At 40.3% G+C, this 18,238-nt stretch overlaps 1 protein-coding gene across 3 annotated transcripts in view; it reads right to left on the reverse strand.

Moving 5' to 3' along the window:
• Positions 1-777: 777 nt before the first annotated feature.
• asip1 (agouti signaling protein 1) overlaps positions 778-18,238 on the reverse strand; it is a 69,489-nt gene continuing 52,028 nt past the window's right edge. For 2 of the 3 annotated variants that reach the window (XM_072556184.1, XM_072556186.1), the window contains 3 exons: positions 8,014-8,195; positions 5,262-5,332; positions 778-1,743 (listed from right to left, as the gene is read on the reverse strand). In XM_072556184.1, coding sequence (XP_072412285.1) covers positions 1,552-1,743; positions 5,262-5,332; positions 8,014-8,195 — 445 coding nt within the window. In that variant the 3' untranslated portion in view covers positions 778-1,551. Of the gene's footprint in view, positions 1,744-5,261; positions 5,333-8,013; positions 8,196-13,076; positions 13,298-18,238 lie in introns of all 3 variants that reach the window. The other variant, XM_072556185.1, reaches the window with a different exon arrangement.

Consider the following 18,238-nt stretch of genomic DNA (forward strand, 5'->3'; position numbering starts at 1 on the left):
CACATTGATGGGAGGGAGTGCAGTTTCAGTAACATAGAAAATTTTATCTTGATGGGGAACGGGAAGGATACAGGACTGGGGAGGGGGGGCATGAGAAGATGTCAGGTCACTGGGGGAGAGGGATAATTGGTCTGGATGAGAAGGGGCTGTCAAATCCAGGTCGGGAGGGAAGTGTTGTGTCCAGTGCTGGGGCTTTGCAGATCTAGTGATGGAGATGTGGGTTAGGGACCATGAAGGGAGGGGAATCATTGTGCTAAAGGGGTGGGGGCTCTCAGGTCACAGTGAACAGGGGATTTTCATGTGAGGTCAGAGTCTGGTGGGCATATGAAATCTAAGAGAGCTATAGGTGGGGGAATGAATAGTGCGTTATGGAGTCAGTTTAATAGTTACCTGGGAGTTTGACTAAATTTCCAATCTTTTGACATTTTCATGTAATTCTCAGGCTAACTGCAGTCAAACCTCTAAATTATCTGATTTAAATTGATACTTTTGGAATTGCTATTGGAATCGTTGAATCTGTTACTTCAGGGTTTCAAGAGGGACCTTTGCCCATCTACAGAAATAATTGTCTATTGGAAAATCTGAGCCAGTGCTGTAGACTGCATTAAAAAGCAGACACTCAATTTTGTGAACAGAACAAATAACAGAAGGCCATTTTTGTTCATTAAATCCACACATACTCAAGAGAACCTTGATTGAAGTTGAAGGAAAGTTGGATTATTGGCATATGGAAGATCATGATTGTTTCCTGGAGAAAAATGTAATTCATCAGAGCGATTTCCTGTTTGTATACATTTATCAACTGCCAAGAGGGTAGGGAAGGAAAATGGAGTTAAATTCACAATCAGATTAGGCATGATCTTACTAAATGGGGACACAGGCTCAAAGGGAAAAAAAAATCTACTCCTGCTCCTGTTTCTGATGTTCTAATGTCAGCTGTAAAGTTCTGTGTTCCATGATAGACTACAATATGGATAAATATTCCTCCAAGGACAAGCAAAATTTGGACAATGAACTAGATCTTGCACTGTGTTTTCTATATACGAGAAAACACATTATTACATAAGATGATCATGCTATTGCTCTGAAAAAAAATTCCAATGACAATAGGCTCCTGCTAAAACTTGAGAATCAGAGGTATGATAGGAAGTTAAGTGAAATGTTATCACTTTTTTTTGCGATTCTATTAAATTTATTTTTATTTATGAAAAAAAGTGTTGTGTGATTATTTGCAAAGGTGGTGTAAGTCACATTTTTGTATTTGCAATTGATAAATGACTCTCTTGGTGTTCTTTCCTCCACCCCAAAACATTTACCAAACTTTTTTTTAGATGTGGGCTTGTGAGCCTTCAATTTCACAGACATAGCGCAAAACAATGAAGGTTCTGTATTTTTACTGTTGATTTGTAAATAATTCTCAATCAATTGGAATACCTTTACCCTTATCCATAATTTGATTTGACAGTGGCCAACAAGAAGACATGCATAGTATTTACTTTTAATTTTTTATAGCCAGGTGGCTGTGCTATTCTTCATCACGGGTGCAACTGCTTACATTTTGTCCAAACACTTGGCATTTAGCTTCCGGCAATAGCAGACAGTATTGAAAAATCGGCAGTGACAGAAGGCACAGGGGTTGCAACATGGTGGAGATGGTGGAAGACACATTCCCCAGAGTGGCACACAATGACCGTTCTCTGGTTTTAGCTTCTTCACCTTATGAGCCATTGCAATTCTGTTATTCTGTATTTAAGGAGATGAGAAAATTAAAGATGAGAAGTTTGCAATACAATAACTAAAACAAATATCCTTATAAAAATTTATTAAATCTTATTCCTTTACTGATATGCATTCTGCACATAATGAATGGTAGAACCAAGGTGAAAGGAGAAAGTTTCAAATTCAAGACAACAACAAAGAGTGAAGAGAGCAGTACAAAAAATTAACGGAAGTCAAAACACAGGAATTGGTAGCATTAAGTTTGTGTTTTAAATAATTATACATTATAGGAGAAAATGAAGATTGAGAAAGGAAAAGAGTTCCTTATGTTCCAGACTGGATTGCATACAATTTAGAGACTTCAAAATAATTCAATTAGACAAAGACTAAAGGAAGGGAGACCATATTGAACTGTGTACCTGGGGATTTGGGGAAGAGGAATAAACTGTAATATTGATAATTGGAGGAAGAAGCAATTAAGATTTCAATTGAATTCATCACTATTTTCTTGCTCCTTTTTCTTCATTGCTATTAACTTGGTCAACATATAAGGAAGATGAAACGCATCATAATGCACTGTGAATACCAACTTTATATGTATCACTTGGGAAATTGGTTCACGTTAACTCCAAAAGGTGATTCTCTTTTCTGTAGTTCTAATCTGTGGAAAATTGCTTTTTCCCATAGAGACAAAATTGAGATCAGATTCAAAGACAGTGTTCCTGCTTGCCACTCTGTAGCATAACTATTTAGTATTCCAAAATGCTGAACTGCAAAGATGAGAAAAAGCTTTGATATCAAGATGCATGAAAACTTTGCCAGTGATGAATTTCTCTATTCTTTGGTTTCACTATCATCCTTAATTAATAGAGTTCATGATTGGAAAGCATCAGAGATGTTGTTAGTGATTGAGATACCAAATATAATATTTGCTTTGAATCCATAATGGATTTAAGTAAGACTGTGCTTGCTTAAAGTTATCAAATCAAATGCTTCCTGCAAGGTACTTAGGAACACTTAATTCTTGCAAAAGCAGGATTTTTGACTGTTAAGAATTTGGTTGATTCTTTGATGGGACAGATATTCTGTTTGTGACAAAGGCAGCCAATTTGTTACATTGGTGCAGTGCATTGAACCATGGAATGTGGAGATAGCCTCAGAAACCTCCTGCATGTTTACTGTGTTAAGCTGTCTTTAGAGTAGTCAAGAACAAAAATCTTTAGGAATAGTTTTAAATCATGGCAAATTATTCCAATAGGCCCCAAGATCTATTCATCCACTGAGAAAAGTAGATCTTTGCAAACAAAGTAGCTCAGACGAGAAACAGGTGTATCCTATATACATAGCATTTCTATTGTAATAAGTGAGAGGATTAAACTTTATGACATTTTCTCATTCTATTTGTGTGTGTAATTGATCTGAGGGCACTGTTGTTAGTTTGCAGATGACACAAAGATAGGTGGAGGGACAGGTAGTGATGAGAAAATGGGGTAAGCATAATATCATAGAATCCTGACAGTGCAGAAGGCCATTCAGCCCATCAACTCTGCACTGACCCTCTGCAGAGCTTCCCGCCCAGATTTAGCCTGACTAGTATTCCTGTAACCTGCATTTAGATTAGATTAGATTACTTACAGTGTGGAAACAGGCCCTTCGGCCCAACAAGTCCACACCGCCCCGCCGAAGCGTAACCCACCCTTACCCCTACATCTACATCTACCCCTTACCTAACACTACGGGCAATTTAGTATGGCCAATTCACCTGACCTGCACATCTTTGGAGTGTGGGAGGAAACCGGAGCACCCGGAGGAAACCCACGCAGACACGGGGAGAACGTGCAAACTCCACACAGTCAGTCGCCTGAGGCGGGAATTGAACCCGGGTCTCTGGCGCTGTGAGGCAGCAGTGCTAACCACTGTGCCACCGTGCCGCCCATAAGTAGTAATCCGCACAGCCTACACATCACAGGGCAATTTAGCATAGCCAATCCACTGACTTGAACATCTTTGGACTGTGTGAAGAAAGTGGAGTGTCCAGAGGAAACCCATGCAGACGCAAGGAGAACGTGAAAGACAGTCAACCAAGGCTGGAATCAAACTCCAGTCCTCGGCACTATGAGGCAGCAGTGCTAACTACTCTGCCATCTAGATGAGGCTACAGAAGGACTTGAACAGGCAAGGAGAGTGGGCAAACAAATTCCAGATGGAATACAATGTGAGGAGGTGTGATGTTATGCACTTTGGTCAGAAGACTAGAGGCATTGACTATTTTTTAATTGGGAAAGGCTTCAGAAATCTGAAGCACAGAGGGACTTGGGAGTCCGAGTTCATGATTCTCTTTGAGTTAACAAGTAGAGTCAATTGGCAGTCAGGAAGACAAATATAAAGTTAGCATTCATTTTGTGAGGGCTAGAATATGAGAGCTAGATGAGGCTCTGATCAGACCGCATTTGTAATGTTGACTCTGTATCTAAGGAAGGATGTCCTGTCATTGGAGGAGGTCCAGAGGAGTTTTACAAGAATGATCATGGGATGAAGGGCTTGTCATGTGAGGATCAGTTGAGGATTCTGGGTCTGTAGTCGATGGAGTTTAGAAGGGTGAGGGGGATCTGATTGAAATTTACAGAATATTGAAAGGCCCAGATAGAGTGGACATGGAGAAGATGTTTTCACTGGCAGGGGAGATTAGGGTCAGCAGGAACAGTCTCAGAATGAAGAACTTAGGTGAAGAATTTCTTCAGCCAGAAGGCAGTGAATCTGTGGAACTCATTACCATGGAAAGTTGTGGAGACCAAGTCATTCAGTGTTTTTAAGGGATAGATGGGTAGGATTTGATTAGTAAGGGAATCATGGGGAGAAGGCATGTTAAGGAGCTGAGAAACCTACCAGATGGAGCAGACTCGATAGACCAAATGGCCTAATTCTGCTCCTGTGTCTTAAGGTCTAAGTCAAATGCAGTAATCGCAGGTAGGACGGAAACAATAGTTCCTGATTATTGTTATTAATGTAAATACAGAAGGGGGTGAGTATTCTAGTGTGTCTGTGCTGAATGTGTGGCAGTACTTTCCTGCAAACTGTGTCACATGGCACTGCCTCATCCAAGAAGGAGTATACCAGTTGGAAACTTACTGCAGAAACTGCATTGTGGGAAGAGACAAAAGAAGAAAGAAAGTGAGAAGAACCCTAGCTTGGTACTCCCTTCTTTAAGGTACTAACGGTCTGCTAACGGTCAATGGTTCCAGAATTAGCCTGAGAGTTACCTGAGGACATGCAAACCACAAAGCTTGGCAGATGCCTTCCTCACCTTGGAAAACCAGTTACTGATTGGTGAGAATAAGGGCCCCATGTCAGGGATTATGAATATTAATCTGTGACTCCTGCAAAATAGTTTTGATCCCTAAGTAAACTTGTGAATTTCATGGACATGTGACTTATTGGGCAGTAACTTTACCAATCTAGTTACTTGCAAGACTAAAATGTTTTAATTCAGATGGAGATAACTGCAAAGATCAATTTACAAAAAACTGGCTAATATTACTTACTTTTTTGTGTGGATTAGGGCTCATTCTTCTACCATCTCTTCTGAAATTTATTTTTCTACTATTTGGCAGTTCTGTAAGGAAAATGTGAGAAGGTTGGGAAACAGAGGAGTCAAATTTGAAGCACAGTGTTAGCTGCTTTACCAGGAATTAAAACTTCTGAAGTGTAACAATAACTTATTTGACTGAGGAGCTGAATAATCATATTGTCTCCTTGCCACTGTGTTCTACCAAGTTTCTGCTATAAACATAAGTTGTAAACTGTGTTGTGTCAGTTTTAATTTCATGGTTATCATGAACTCCAGACTTATAGTGATGTCATGAAGAACACTAGAGCTGAAGAGTACTCAGCTTTCAACAGTCCTGCACTTGCAATATCTCCTCAACTTCATGCAATACTCTTTGTTATGTGGTAGTTGGATTCAGTCAATCGGCATTTAAACCCTCCCATTTAAACTTAGGTTAGTGCTATTCTCTGTGTTTGGATACAAAAACATCTGCCAGAGTGCAATATCAGTTTGAAAAGCTAGATTGACTTTAGGCATTATAACTCACTGAAAGGAGACATACTGGTAAAGCATTAAGAGGTTCAGTACAATTTCTAGTTTCCCAAACAGGAGCATATAAATTTGAACTTGTATGAAGGGCTGTTTGGGCCATATCTACGAAAACTACTTTTAGCACTATACTTAGAAAGTATATTAAAGGTATAGAGTATGTGTTGAGTAGATAAAAACTAGATGTAAAAAATTATAGTTATTTAGATGGACTTACAACTATATTCATAATACAAATGATCCCAATATGCCTTCATTTTATATGCTGCTTTATCAATTTGTCCTAGTTTGTTCAATATTTTCTGAATGATACGGTGTGGTTGGTAATCTTAAATCCAAAATGAATCACATCACACTTTGTTGCATTAAATTTCACTTGCCATGTGTCCTCCTGTTTTAGTAGCCTGTCCATACCCTCTTGATCTCATACACTCCTCCTTATTGTTCAGTACATTTCCAATTTTGTGTTATCTGTAAACTTTAAAACTATGTTCCCATACTCAAGTCTAGTTTACTAATAAATACCAAAAAGAATAATTGTGTATCATCAATTCCAATGGACCACAGTATATACTTTCTTTTGAATTTGAAAATCAACTACTACTCTTTGCTATCTCAGCTAATTTTAATGTGAAGGTTCCGGTATTGGACTGGGTGGGCAAAGTCAGAAATCACATGACACCAGGTTATAGTCCAACAGGTTTATTTGAAATCACAAGCTTTAGGACTGTAGCCCCTTCGTCAGGTGAAGTGAGAGGGAAACACACAGAACACAAGATTCATGTGCAGATGGATCAAGAGCAGAGAGATCAAAAGATCCTACAAATGGTGTGAGTGGACTGTCAAATAATAAGTCTCAGCAGGTGACCGAGAGTGTTAGAGGTAATTAAGGTAGAGTGATAATAATAGTTTATCAAGGTAATCGTGTCAAAATAGGACATTAAGGAAGATTTTCCAGATACAGAACAGTGTGGTGGAGTCACGTAGTGTGACATGAGCCCAAGGCAACGGTGAGGTCACTTTCATGGCTATGGAACTTGGTTATCAGTTTCTAACAAGTCTATTACATGGTCTATTAAATGTCATTTGAAAGTTCATACAGGCATCACCTGATTTATCTTCATTAACCCTTTCGGATAGTTCATCAAATAATTCTGCAACTTTTGTCCAATGTAATTTATCTTTAAAAATGCATTCATGTTTGTTTTATTCATTCACAGATGGGGCGTTGATGGCTATGCTGGCATTTATTGCCCATTCCAGAGAGCAATCAAGAGTCAACCATATTTCTGTGGGTCTGGAGTCACATGTAGGTCAGACCAGCTAAGACTCTTTATAAGAGTTTTTAATAATTCATAGAATCGTACTCTTATCTGTTCATATGTTCTTGGCCACTAGTCACACAGTCACAAACTTTACAACTAATGCAGCCTTACCGTTGCCCATTCAAACTATTTAAATAATTCTATACATACAACTAAAATTATACAAGGTCTGATGGGAATTCTACTCCATTGTGCTTTCTTGCCGAGAGTGAAACTTCCCAGAAATTTGTCTCCTAAGACTTGTGAATAACTATTGATAGAATGATTTATTCTCTTAAAGCTAAATATTCAGAGTTTAGATTAGATTACCTACAGTGTGGAAACAGGCCCTTCGGCCCAACCAGTCCACACCGACCCTCTGTAGAGTAACCCACCCTGACCCATTTCCCTCTGACTAATGCACCTAACACAATGGGTGATTTAACATGGCCAATTCACCTAACCTGCACATCTTTGGTGCTATGGGAGGAAACCGGAGCACCCGGAGGAAACCCACACAAACACGGGGGGAATGTGCAAACTCCACCCAGACAGTTACCCGAGGCTGGAATTGAACCTAGGACCCTGGTGCTGTGAGGCAGCAGTGCTAACCACTGAGAATTAATTAACTAATATATGAAACAAATTAGAATAATTGATCACCAAGTTGAGAGTATGCATGCTAGTACAAGAATAGCAAATCAGGTCAAAAAGGACAGACCCCATCTCTAATAGATCACTACAACTTTAAATAACTTGATTTTTCATATCAAAAGTGATTTTCAATGTTCTTCTCTTGACTCTTAGTCAAAACAACTAATTTAAAATACTTTCTGTTCCCTTCCACTTACCACTATCCCCTCAGGTATCATACCCAATGATCTCATGACTAACCTACAATGGAGATGCCAGTATACTTGGATTCCTGCTCAGGATGGAGACCAGAAATATTCTTGTTTTGTGGAGTTTCTGGGTCTTTTTCTTCAATAACCAGATGTGAGTACACAAGGAGGCAGCAGGTGTATTGGAGAATCCAACAAAAGTACATAGTGCGAGCCATCTTGAATGTTGATGAACTAAAGGATAGGCAAAATAAATAGATGATTACTTATGCATTAACAAAGATGACAACATAATTTTCAATGATAATAAATAACTTGCAATTATAAATGAATGCAGCCCAAACCAATTTTACAGCTGATAATATAGAGTCATAGAGATGTACAACATGGAAACAGATCCATCGGTCCAACCCATCCATGCCGACCAAATATCCCAACCAATCTAGTCCTACCTGCCAGCACCCAAGCCCATATCCCTCTAAATCCTTCCCATTCATATACCCATCCAAATGCCTTTTAAATGTTGCAATTGTACTAGCCTCCACCACTTCCTCTGGCAGCTCATTCCATACATGTACCACCCTCTGCATGAAAACTTTCCCCCATAGGTCTCTTTTATATCTTTCCCCTCTCACCCTAAACCTATGCCCTCTAGTTCTGGACTCCCCCATACCAGGGAAAAGACTTTATCTATTTATCATATCCATGCACCTCATAATTTTGTAAACCTCTACAAGGTCACCCCTCAGCCTTCAACGCTCCAGGGAAAACAGCCCCAGCCTGTTCAGCCTTTCCCTATATCTCAAATCCTCCAACCCTGGCAACATCCTTGTAAATCTTTTCTGAATCCTTTCAAGTTTCACAACATCTTTCCAATAGGAAGGAGACCAGAATTGCATGCAATATTCTAACAGTGGCCTAACCAGTCCTGTACAACTGCGAATTGACCTCCCAACTCTTGTACTCAATGCTCTGGCCGATAAAGGAAAAAGTACCAAATGCCTTCTTCACTATCGTATCTACCTGCGACTCCACTTTCAAGGAGCTATGAGCCTGCACTCCAAGGCCTCTTTGTTCAGCAACACTCCCTAGGGCCTTACCATTGAGTGTATAAGTCCTGCTAAGATTTGCTTTCCCAAAATGCAGCACCGTGCATTTATCTAAATTAAACTCCACCTGCCACTTCTCAGCCCATTGGCCCATCTGATCAAGATCCTGTTGTAATCTGAGATAACCCTCTTCACTTTCCACTACACCTCCAATTTTGGTGTCATTTGCAAACTTGCTAACTATACCTCTTATGCTCACATCCAAATCATTTATATAAATGACGAAAAGTACAGGACCCAGCACCGATTCTTGTGGCACTCCACTGGTCACAGGCCTTCAGTCCAAAAAACAAACCTCTACCACCACCCCATGTCTTCTCCCTTTGAGCTGGTTCTGTATCCAAATGGCTAATTCTCCCTGTATTCCATGAGATCTAACCTTGCTAACCAGTCTCCCGTGGGGAACCTTGTTGAACATCTTGCTGAAGTCCATTTAGACCACCTCTTTGTTATTTCTCTAAAAAACTCAAGTCACATTTGTGAGACATGAATCCCCACGCACAAAGCCATGTTGACTATCCCTAATCAGTCCTTGCCTTTCCAAATACATGTACATCCTGTCCCTCAGGATTCCCTCCAACAACTTGCCCACCACCAATGTCAGGCTCACTGGTTTATAGTTCTCTGGCCTGTCCTTACCACGCTTCTTAAACAGTGGCACCACATTAGGCAAACTCCAGTCTTCTGGCACCTCACCTGTGACTATCGATGATATAGATATTTCAGCAAGAGGCCCAGCAATCACTTCCCTAGCTTCCCACAGAGTTCTAGGGTACACCTGATCAGATCCTGGGGATTTATCCACCTTTATGCGCTTCAAGACATCCAGCACTTCCTCCTCTGCAATATGGACATTTTTCAAGATGTCACCATCTATTTCCCTACATTCTATATCTTCCATGTCCTTTTCCACAGTAAATACTGATACAGAATACTCGTTTAGTATCTCCCCCATTTTCTGTGGCTCCACACAAAGACCACCTTGCTGATCTTTGAAGGGCCCTATTATTCTTCTGTCCTTAATGTATCTGTAAAATCCTTTGGGTTCTCCTTAACTTTATTTGCCAAAGCTATCTCATGTCCTCTTTTTTTGCCCTCCTGATTTCCCTCTTAAGTATACTCCTGCTGCCTTTATACTCTTCTAAGGATTCACTCAGTGTATCCTGTCTATATCTGAGACATGCTTCCTACTTTTTCTTAACCAAATCCTCAATTTCTTTAGTCATCCAGCATTCCTACCAGCCTTTTCTTTCACCCTGACAGGAATATACTTTCTCTGGATTCTCGTTATCTCATTTCTGAAGGCTTCCCACTTTCCAGCCGTCCCTTTACTTGCGAACATCTGCCCCCAATCAGCTTTTGAAAGTTCTTGCCTAATACCGTCAAAATTGGCCTTTCTCCAATTTAGAACTTCAACTTTTAGCACTGGTCTATCTTTCTCCATCACTATTTTAAATCAAATGGAATTATGGTCGCTGGCCCCAAAGTGCTCCCCACTGACGTCTCAGTCACCTGCCCTGCAATACTTCCCAAGAGTAGGTCAAGTTTTGCACCTTCTCTAGTAGGTACATCCACATACTGAATCAGAAAATTTTCTTGTACACACTTAACAAATTCCTCTCCATCTAAACCCTTAACACTATCGTAGCTCCAGTCTATGTTTGGAAAGTTAAAATCCCCTACCATAACCACCCTATTATTCTTACAGATAGCTGAGATCTCCTTACACTTTTGTTTCTCAATTTCCTTCTGACTGTTAGGGGGATCTATAATACAATCACAATAAGGTGATCATCCCTTTCTTATTTCTCAGTTCCACCCAAATAACTTTCCTGGATGTATTTCCGGGAATATCCTCCCTCAGAACAGCTGTTTTGCTATCCCTTATCAAAAACGCCACTCCCCCTCCTCTCTTGCCTCCCGTTCTGTCCTTACTGTAGCATTTGTATCCTGGAACATTAAGCTGCCAGTCCTATCCATCCCTGAGCCACGTTTCTGGATTTGCTATGATATCCCAGTCCCATGTTCCTAATCATGCCCTGAGTTCATCTGCCTTCCCTGTTAGGCCCCTTGCATTGAAATAAATGCAGTTTAATTTATCAGTCCTAGCCTGTTGTCTGCTTTGTCCCTGCCTGCCCTGACTGACTCACGTCTGTTCTCAACTGTACCAGTCTCAGATTGACTTCTTTCCTCACTATCTCCCTGGGTCCTATCCACCACCGCCCCCCCCCACCACCGCCATTCTTACTAGTTTAAATCTTTCCAAGCAGCTTTCACTTGTATATTAGTATATTAGTCCCCTTCCAATTTAGGTGCAGTCTGTCCTTCTTGTACAAGTCACTTCTACCACAAAAGAGATTCCAAAGATCCAAAAATGTGAATCCTTCTCCCATACACCAGCTCCTCAGCCATGCATTCATTTGCTCAATCCTCCTATTCCTGCCCTCAGTAACTCGTAGCACTGGGAGTAATCCAGATATTACCACACTCGAGGACGTCTTTTTTAAATTCCTGCCTAACTCTCTGTAATCTCCCTACAGAATCTCAACCTTTTTCCTTCCTATGTCGTTGGTTCCAATGTTGACAATGATCTCTTGCTGGCCCATCTGCACCCTCTGTGAGACATCCTTGATCCCGACATCAGGGAAGCAACACACCATTCTGATTTTTCGCTGCTGGCCCTAGAAACGTCTGTCTGTACCTCAGACTAGAGAGTCCCCTAACACAATTGATCTCTTGGAACCCAATGTACCCCTAATTGCATTACAGCCAGTCTCAATTCCATAAACTTGGCTGTTCGTGCTATGTTCCCCTGTGAATCGATCACCCTCTACTTTTCCAAAACAGCATACTTGTTTGAAATGGGGATAGCGCAGAAGACTCCTGCACTAACTACCTATGTCTCTTCCCTCTCCTGGAGTTAACCCATCTATGTGATTGGATCTGCAAGCTTTCCCCCTTCCTATAACTGCCATCGATCACATACCGTTGCTGTTGCAAATTCCTCATTGCCTCTAATTGTCTCTCCAACCGATCCATTCGATCTGATTGGATTCACAACCAACAGCATTTATTGTGGATATAATCCACAGTAACCCGTAAATTCTCCTTATACTCCCACATCTGACAAGAAGCGCATTTCACTCTACTAAAGGCCATTTTTGCTCCTTTACAATCTACAGACCCAGAAAATAACACCATCTTATTCCTCTGCAAAACACTGCTCCAGGTTAAATGAATAGTTATGGCTTATATTTTAAGTTTAATCATATCTCAAAAACATATAATCGAGAAAAAACTCACTCTACTCACTACTGCAGACTTTCTGTCAGTCACAGTTAAAATTATTGACTTATCTGCTCCTGTGCTGTGACTTCGCCCAAACAATTCCTCCAAGATCAGTTGTGAATTTCACTATTTGTTAATTTTCCCAGACGCACTCCAATGCCCAAACATACATGAATTCAAACAGCAAAGGCAGTAACTGTACAGGTTCACTGTGCTGTCAGTTTCTTTCTCTCTCTCTCCTGCACTGACCTCACCATGTGCTTCCTTTGTCTGTTCTTCTCCCTTTTAAAATTGCTGTTGTTTTGACTTTTTTTTCCCCAAAGTTCCAAAACAATGCAACAGCATATAAAACAGTAATTGCTCCTCCTGGAATTCAAGGAAATATATTTTGACATGTAATCACTTTTCATATGTAGGTGTACAAGCCAGTTGATTTGGGCATGGAAAGATTTTATAACTAGTAATGAATAAATGACCAGTTTAGCTATTGCATTGGCTGTGTTTGTAGCTGGTCAAAGATGAAATGCCCCAGCTACTGGCACCCAAAGGACTGGTGGAGACCTGGCACCTGCTCATCTCCAAGAAGAGGATCTCACGGTACCGGAATCCAGGAGTTCACAAACTCTGTAAACAGATATGGGAGTAACATGTTTGTTAGGTGTACCAGTCAGTTGTACACAATGAATGAAGAAGTGCAACAACACCATAAGGATCCTACTGTCTTAGGTATATGGTCATCTGGCTGCTTCCGTGAACTTGTTTGGTTCTTTGTGTAGCATCAAATGCAACCACTCATCTATATCTCTAGATGGTGTGCCTTTGACCAAGGTACGAAATCAGCAATTGTGCTCCATCAGTATGTAATGTGAATCGCAGGTCCCTGTGACGTTGGCAACTAAACTCCATCTTTCCATGTATTAGTGCGGTTCAGCTGTTAGCCTGCATGAAAAGACATGAGTGTAGTGTGAAGGAGTTGGACTGCACACAGTAGATTAATGCCAATGGTTACAAGGAATGATGAGCTTGCAAGAAGTTTTCTTCCTCACAGCGTGGGTGAATGTCTATTGGAGTTCCCTTTGAAGGGTCCCACATATCTACATCTTGCAGACCCCTCCATCATTGAATGAAGCACTTACCCCACCCATTCTAGGTTAGGTCCTAACCCTTTTCATTTCTATTACACATTTGTGATTGTCAAGATAATGAAAGGTAACAGTGGTTCCTCGAACCATGAGATGTCAGCTCAGCCTCACCAAACAGGTGAACCCTCAGACATCAAATCTCCTTTCTGATGGCCAAACTCATCAACCTCATAGGTGTCGTTTAGCAACCTGTCTGAGTCTGAATCTGCCTACCTCCCGAGTCTTGGGTATATGAGGTGAATATGTCAGATCTTGTAGTTCACTGTTCCTTCCTTGGCAACCAGGTTGCTGCTCACCATCAACAACCCTCTTACATTCTAGCACCTTCCTTCTTACCCTTGAATATTGTGTGCCCCCCTTCACTTTTGAAATCTCATCTGCATCCAAGCATTCTACTTGCACTCCAGTAAATTCCCCACCCTCCTATGTACCAGACCCTGAAAACCCCCATCCCTCCTTGATGTTTCATAAACGAACCCTGCACTGACCATGACCTACTCCCTTAAGCAACTTAGCCCCAAACAATGATTGACCAGACCTCTGACTGATATCAGTATAACTCCACATCTGTGTTCTCACAACTTCTCAAATGAGTGTACAGCCTGTTGAAAGGTTCTGACCTGAAACATCGACTCCCATGCTCCTCTGATGCTGCTTGACCTGCTGTGCTTTTCCAGCTTCACACTTTATCGGCACAGACTCACAAAGCTGACAGTGACAACTCCCTGTACTGTACTTGTATCAACCCCCTCACCAGATGCCTGACTGTGCCCAAATCAGGACTGATGTTGGAAGCTGCCTTTAACTTACTGTGCCAGGAAGCTTTGATTGATGAGTGCCCCCCTTGAGACATGTCTACTTGAAGCAAATGCAATATGATTGCTCATGTGACTAACACATAGAAGTGAGATTATGTAGCAGTGAGATGTATGCATAATATTCACCTCCATGATTGTTGACAGCTAATAACCATAACAAGATTCCTTTCTTTTTATTCACATGTGGGACATGGGCATCACTGCCTGCCCTGCATTTATTACAATCCTTAGTTATCCTTGAGAAGATGGGGGTGAGCTGTCTTCTTGAAATGCTGCAGTCCATGTGTTGCAGATAGACCCACCATGCCCTTAGGGAGGGAATTCCAGGATTTTGACCCAGTGACAGTTAAGAAAGGGTGATATATTTCCAAGTCAGGATAATGAGTGGCTTGGAGAGTAACTTGTAGGTGGTGGTCTTCCTATGTATCCATTGTCCTTGTCCTGCTAGATGAAAGCAGTCATGGGTTTGCAAGGTGCTAAAGATGACTTATGGTGAACTTCTCTAGTGCATCTTGTATTTAGTACACACTGGTGCTACTGCGCATTGGTGTTGGAGGGATTGGATGCTTGTGGATGTGGTGCCAATCAAGTGGGCCACTTTGTTCTGGATAGTGTAAGACTTGAGTGTTGTTGTAGCTGCACCCATCCAGACAAATAGAGTGTATTCCATCACACTCCTGACTTGTGCCTTGTAGATGATGGACAATTTTTAACGGGGAGGTCAGAAATTGAGTTACTCACCACAGTATTCCTAGCCTCAACTGCTCTTTTAGCCACTGTATTTATATGATGAGTCCAGTTGAATGTCAGGTCAATGGTAACCCCCAGGATGTTGGTAGTGGGAGATGATAACACCATCAAATATTATCTCTTATTGGAAATGGTCATTGCCTTGCACAAATGTTACTTGTCACGTTTCAGTGCAAGTCTAAATATTTTTCAGATGTTATTGCATGTGGACATGGACTGCCATTTCTTGACACAATGGGGGATAGTGAAAAGTGAAAATATTTACAAACATGCTCAACTATTCTTGTGTTTTCCAAATTTCTCACTTTCCAGGTTCTGCCTTAATGTTCAAGTTTTGGAAGTAATGAGTTGAACCTAGAGTTTTCTAACTTAGAGGAATTATGTCTTGCTTCTGATCCATGGCTGTCACTGTTTTTTTTTTCCCAACCCTCCTTTGGGTGGCAACACTTACACAGCTGAGGTAATCTAATCTCATAAAATCTTTCCAGTGTGGAAGCAGAATATTCAACCCATCAAGTCCATGCCGACACTCTGAAGAGCATCCCACCCAGACCCACCCCATTCCTGTATTTCCCATGGCTAATCCACCCAACCTACACATTCCTGGACATTACAGACAATTTCCCATGGCCAGTCCACCTAACCTGCACTTCTTTCGATTGTTGGATGTAACTCACACAGACACAGACAGAACATTCAAGCTCCCCACAGACAATTGCCTGAGGTTGGAATTGAACCCAGGACTTTGGTGCTGTGAGGAAACAGTGCTGACTACTGAGCTACTATGCTGCCTTAGTGAAGGTTATATCTTAGTGTGGGTTCATCTGTTGTTCAAATAAACTCAGGCCAAACCTCAAGATTTTCTTTAAACAGTGTTTAAAAACAATATATTCACAATGTTCTAACAGCATTCATTGCTGCCAAGAGCAACTCTGGTTCCACCTTCTCTTAGGGTCCCTCTCACATGAGTACTAAATTCATAGTTCCATCACAGCATACCTCAAAAGTTCATCTGCATATTTATTAACCCCTAGCTCTAGAAATTAGAGATCAAAATCGGTATTTAATTTTTCTGTGTGGATTAGATCCATACAAGTCATTGCAGTTGACTGCTAATTGAAAGTTTTGAATATGTTGTTGCTGTAAAACATTCATTACAATGTTTGTTAGTGTCCAGTCTTTTTGTACTATAAGCTACTGTCTGACATCAGCTGAAATATTGACGACTTGAGAGATACTCTTGCCATTTATTGACATAGCCCTGGGACATCTATGGACATAATTGGCACACAGGAGAGATTTCTTTCCTAATAACCTCATGGTAATTTATTTGAAACCTCTTTTGAAAATCTATGGTTAAGTTTGAAAAGTTTTAAAGGAAGTATTCTGTAATAAATACCTCTTGACTGCAGGCACCAGATGTCTCCAGTCTAGTAAAACCACAGTTTAAAGCATTTTGTCAATACTATATTAATTCCATTTCCTACAAGCTAAACTAATCTTGGGTTGAGCTGTATAGGATGTTATTCATACTTGAGGCACTGAAAAGTTATTCATTATCAGTACCAGCCACTCAGTGGGTAAGAGAGGAAGAACATCTCATATGACTTTATAGCAAACAATATAAAACAATAGGGTATTCATTTCCCTGTCATCTGCATTAATTTACTTCCAAAAATAGGTGTCCTGAAATTTCACTAATATGATTCAGATTGTCAGCTTTAAAAGGATCAATTCAGAAGTTGTCATCATTTTTTTTCTCTTTTAATTGTGGGTCCCCATTATTAGCCTGTTGGGGATGTAAGAAATCAGAGAATGATGATCCCAGTGAAGGCACATGACCCTGTAAATGTGGAATCATTTTAGAACTTTATATTTAATGAGTCAAATGTTAAAGTGAAAGAAAGAATAGAAAAATTCAAAGAAATAACAGCATACTTGAAACAGAAATTGATGTAAAGCAGTCTAAATTTAGACCTGGAGTAGGAACAAGAAAAAGAGTACAATATTTGACAGTAAAACAATCTCCAATAAATAATTGAAAGTAAAGAAGAACATTCATATATGCTTTATTATTAATTAATTTGAAAGGAACTTGAATTGTATTTGTCACTAAAGGTTGATAGACATGTTACTGAAATGTGATAATGACAATATAAGATGTGATATTTATCCACAGCCTACATGGGGATGAAAAAATGAAAATCAAACTAGAAGGGGGCAATCTAATATGTTTCAAGCAAAGAGAATAGTGAGTCAAGACAGTATATTGTTACCAAATTTATTCAGTCTGTACACAGAACAAATATTAAGAGGATTAGACATACATCTAGGTTATAAATTGATAGAAAGAACATTAATTTGCAGTGTGCTGACAATACAGCATTACTCTCAGAATCAGCAGAGGTCCTGGTAAACATTGTAGGTAAGTAAAATCTAGAAGTACAGACTATCATTCAAGAATGAGCATCAAGAAGAAAAAAGAAATTGTAGTTTGAAGAAATACATCAGGAAAAACTAACATGAAGATTGAACTGGGTGGTTTCATGCTAAAACAAGAAGATACATACAGATAAGGAAGGACACCACTTCAACTGGGACAACACATCCAGCTTAGGACCAGCCAAACAAAGACACGCACAAGAGAACCTAAAAGCATGGCATTCCAACCGGAACTCTATCAATAAACACTTCAAGTCCCTGAGAAAAAGAACAGGAAATTACATCACCACAGGAAATGACATCACCAACCCAAAGAAACCCAAGCATATAAATAGAAAGCAGGAATCATGTACACTGCTTCACCTGAGGCCCACTGAAGATGTTACCTAGTAGGGTGACGAAACGTCTGGAAATGAACCTCCCAGCTCAGCGAGCAAACCTAAATCCAGAACCTCAACCTGAACTACAAATTTTCTCAAAACTTGTTACAAGAAGATAAGTCTGTCTATTCAGTACAAACGATAACTGAAAATGATAGATGCAATGCCAAATGAGAAGAAGGATAGAGATAGCCAGAAGTAGTTTTACAAAGGTGAAGAATATTAACAGGAGGAAAGCTAAGGTTAGTAAAATGGAGAAAAACCGTTAAGATGTTGTTGTCTATCCAATTTCCTTGCCTGCCTCAGAAACCTAGATGACCAGTGAAGGTGGATGCTAAGGTATAAACT

Source organism: Chiloscyllium punctatum, chromosome 37 (assembly GCF_047496795.1).
Source record: "Chiloscyllium punctatum isolate Juve2018m chromosome 37, sChiPun1.3, whole genome shotgun sequence".
Classification (NCBI taxonomy): domain Eukaryota; kingdom Metazoa; phylum Chordata; class Chondrichthyes; order Orectolobiformes; family Hemiscylliidae; genus Chiloscyllium; species Chiloscyllium punctatum.